General features: G+C 35.7%; 1 protein-coding gene across 1 annotated transcript; it reads left to right on the top strand.

The window, feature by feature from the left end:
* The first annotated feature begins 1,414 nt into the window (after positions 1-1,414).
* LOC117630650 lies at positions 1,415-2,549 on the top strand. The gene is made up of 4 exons (XM_034363348.1): positions 1,415-1,754; positions 1,850-1,948; positions 2,049-2,298; positions 2,389-2,549. The coding sequence occupies exons 1-4, from the start codon at positions 1,482-1,484 to the stop codon at positions 2,484-2,486; spliced, it is 720 nt and encodes a 239-aa protein (XP_034219239.1). The 5' UTR covers positions 1,415-1,481; the 3' UTR covers positions 2,487-2,549.
* Positions 2,550-2,654: the final 105 nt, after the last annotated feature.

The following is a 2,654-nucleotide window of genomic DNA, read 5'->3' as shown; positions in this document are numbered from 1 at the left end:
TATGTTTTCACAACGCACAATGTGAGTTGTTAAATGACTTTTTTCTTGTAGTGAATGATTTAAAATTGGGTCAAGTCCATTGCTTATGCATTATCTAACCAATTAACAGCTCTTAAACTCTTTTATTTTGATAGAACAAAGTCTATTATATTGGTTTGAATTTGATATAAAAAAATGCGTGAAAGATATTGGTTGTGATAGAGAAAAGAATTCATTACTTTGGTACATAGGATTTTTTGTGTCAATGGTTTTCTCTATAGGTCACAAAGTTTTATTTAAATCCTTGTATATCATTAAAATATTTCACACTTACAAATTAAAAGATTACAAGCTAAGCTTGGCATATCTTTTCTTAATTTTGATGGAGTGTGTGAAGGAATTCATTATTTTGGATAAACTCACAAGAAAATGAGAATTGATGTGGCTAACCATCATTCAAGAGTTTATCCAAACCAAGGTAATGAATCATTATTCCTAAAATACCCTATAATTACTAATTATTTAAGTCCTACAAATTCCTGAATGAACAACTTGAATTTTACTGTACCATCAAAAACACCAAAAAATGAAACCATCTGGCCATCAACGTCAGATATATTTGCCTCAAAATAATCCTTCATTGAGGGCCTTTTACCCTTGAAACTGGAAAATTCATAGTTGAACCTACGACTCCTAGTGAGAAAGCTAACACAAACAACACAAACAATTATCACCACATTCTGGATTGCATTTGCTGCACAAAAACAACAAAAACAAACCAACTATCTTCATCAAGTTGTACAACGATTAAAACCCACAAACTAAATCAACCACAAGAACACTGTGCAAACTGAAGTTCCACTTCAAAGTTCAAAAACGTGCAAGCATATACAGAGAGTGAGAGAGAGGGAACACTTTGAGACGTAGGAGGAGACTGGGAGAAAGCTTGGAAAGAGAGAGAGTGAGGACGAGCGTGGAGAGGGAGGAGGGGCATTTGTCCTTATAAGTCATTTTACAAAGAAATAAATTTGTTCTTAAAATTTTGAAAATAAGGTGGGTGGAAAATAAAGAGAGATAGATAGAAATAGCAGCACTCTTTCTAATCCTTGTCAATAAGTATCAAAAAAACTATTGTTTTATAAGAATTATCGAACATGCACGATGACGTTTTAAAGCACGGTGTGGCCAAGCCCGTTAACTAGTGAGACCGTCACTCAAGCCCAATCCCACCATTGACAGCCAATCAAGTTGAATTGAAGAGGAGAGATTCACAGCAAGCCTCGACTCTCAGCCACCGTTCTCTGTCTTGGTAGAGTAGGTCAGGTATATTTCATCACGAATTCAATCTGGTTGATTTTCGCTCTGCTGATTTAGTGAGATATATATATGCTTCAATTGCATGCATATCATTATAATTTGATTTGATTTGATTTAGGTTTGGGGGTTAGGGTTTTGGGATTCTTCTAGCATTGCATAATAGAGTTGGAGAAGAGGAGAGGCATATGACAACAGCTATTCGGTCTGTGGTTGGAAAGTTGGGGAGTAAATACTCTTCATGTTGTCACAGCAAAGGAAGAGCAGTAGCAAACATGGTTAGGGTTGGGGACTTTCAAATTAGGAGCTCAGTAGTCAGCAACTACAATATTGACCGTGATGTCTTGTTTTCAATTTCAAAGCCGCCTCCTTCTTATGGTTATTCCTCTCGCCATCCTTTTCTTTTTGGTAACCACCATAAGAAAGCTCTGCCAGTTCTGCAGTATTTTAAGTCGCCCGGTGTAAGTATGATATTACCCTTTTGCATCTAATGCGTAAATGATTTCTACTTTTGGTACATGTATGTATGCAATTCACTTTTACGGTCTTACTTTAGGGATTCGGAGGTGGTCATCGTGTAGCTCCTTATTCTATGGATAATCCCAATACCATAGCTCTTGCCATTTTCGCTGTGAAAGAGTACAACAAGGAAAAGGTTTGAACATATTGAAAAAATAATTAATATTTACTAATCGTAGTTTTGTTTGTTGTTGGTATTAATGTTTAATTGTTTGAACTCTACATTTCTCTTTTAGAATGCCAAACTGCAGCTTGTGAGAGTTTTGAGGGCATGGTACAGATGTACTGGTGGTTCGATCTCATATTTTTTTACAATGGAGGCAGTTTATAAGGGTGTGGTTAAAGTTTACCAAGCATTGGTTTTTGTACGTAGCCGCGAAAGGGAGCTAAGATTGTTTGGTCTTCTTAATGTTGATAACGGGAGTTTGTTAAAACTAATTGTTAAAGGACCTACAAGATCTTATGAAGGACTATCTGCGTACATAGGTAACTATATTGATTACACATTTTTCTTTATGATATATGGTACTTTCAAATGCACTGATTGGCATGAGTGTTTCATTGTCATTTCCACAGACCCATGGCACGTCAAGAAGAAGATTCCAAGAAAGACAAGCAGAAATTGTCTTGAGGAAGAGATACTAAGCACCTTACTGCACATGTCACCTCTCTGATAATATTAAGCTGCATAAATTTGAAACAAATATTCATGGTGTATATTCATCATGAGTTTTTTATTTTGTATTGTTGACAGAGCACCAGTTTAAGTTTTGCTTTTTAGTAAAGCTTGAGATTTTGTCTTGGATATACTTTAAAGAGGGAGGGGATCTATGATTTGGTTA

This window comes from Prunus dulcis, chromosome 6 (genome assembly GCF_902201215.1).
Source record: "Prunus dulcis chromosome 6, ALMONDv2, whole genome shotgun sequence".
Classification (NCBI taxonomy): Eukaryota; Viridiplantae; Streptophyta; class Magnoliopsida; order Rosales; family Rosaceae; genus Prunus; species Prunus dulcis.
Note: the sequence above shows the minus strand (reverse complement) of the source record. Positions and strands in the feature narration are given on the sequence as shown.

What these genes read in the sequence shown, in the direction of transcription:
- LOC117630650 (XM_034363348.1), top strand. Translation starts at nt 1,482, where the DNA reads ATGACAACAGCTATTCGGTCTGTGGTTGGAAAGTTGGGGAGTAAATAC. An exon ending in AGTATTTTAAGTCGCCCGGT is followed by an intron (nt 1,755 to 1,849) that starts GTAAGTATGATA and finishes GTCTTACTTTAG; the next exon opens with GGATTCGGAGGTGGTCATCG. An exon ending in AAGAGTACAACAAGGAAAAG is followed by an intron (nt 1,949 to 2,048) that starts GTTTGAACATAT and finishes TTTCTCTTTTAG; the next exon opens with AATGCCAAACTGCAGCTTGT.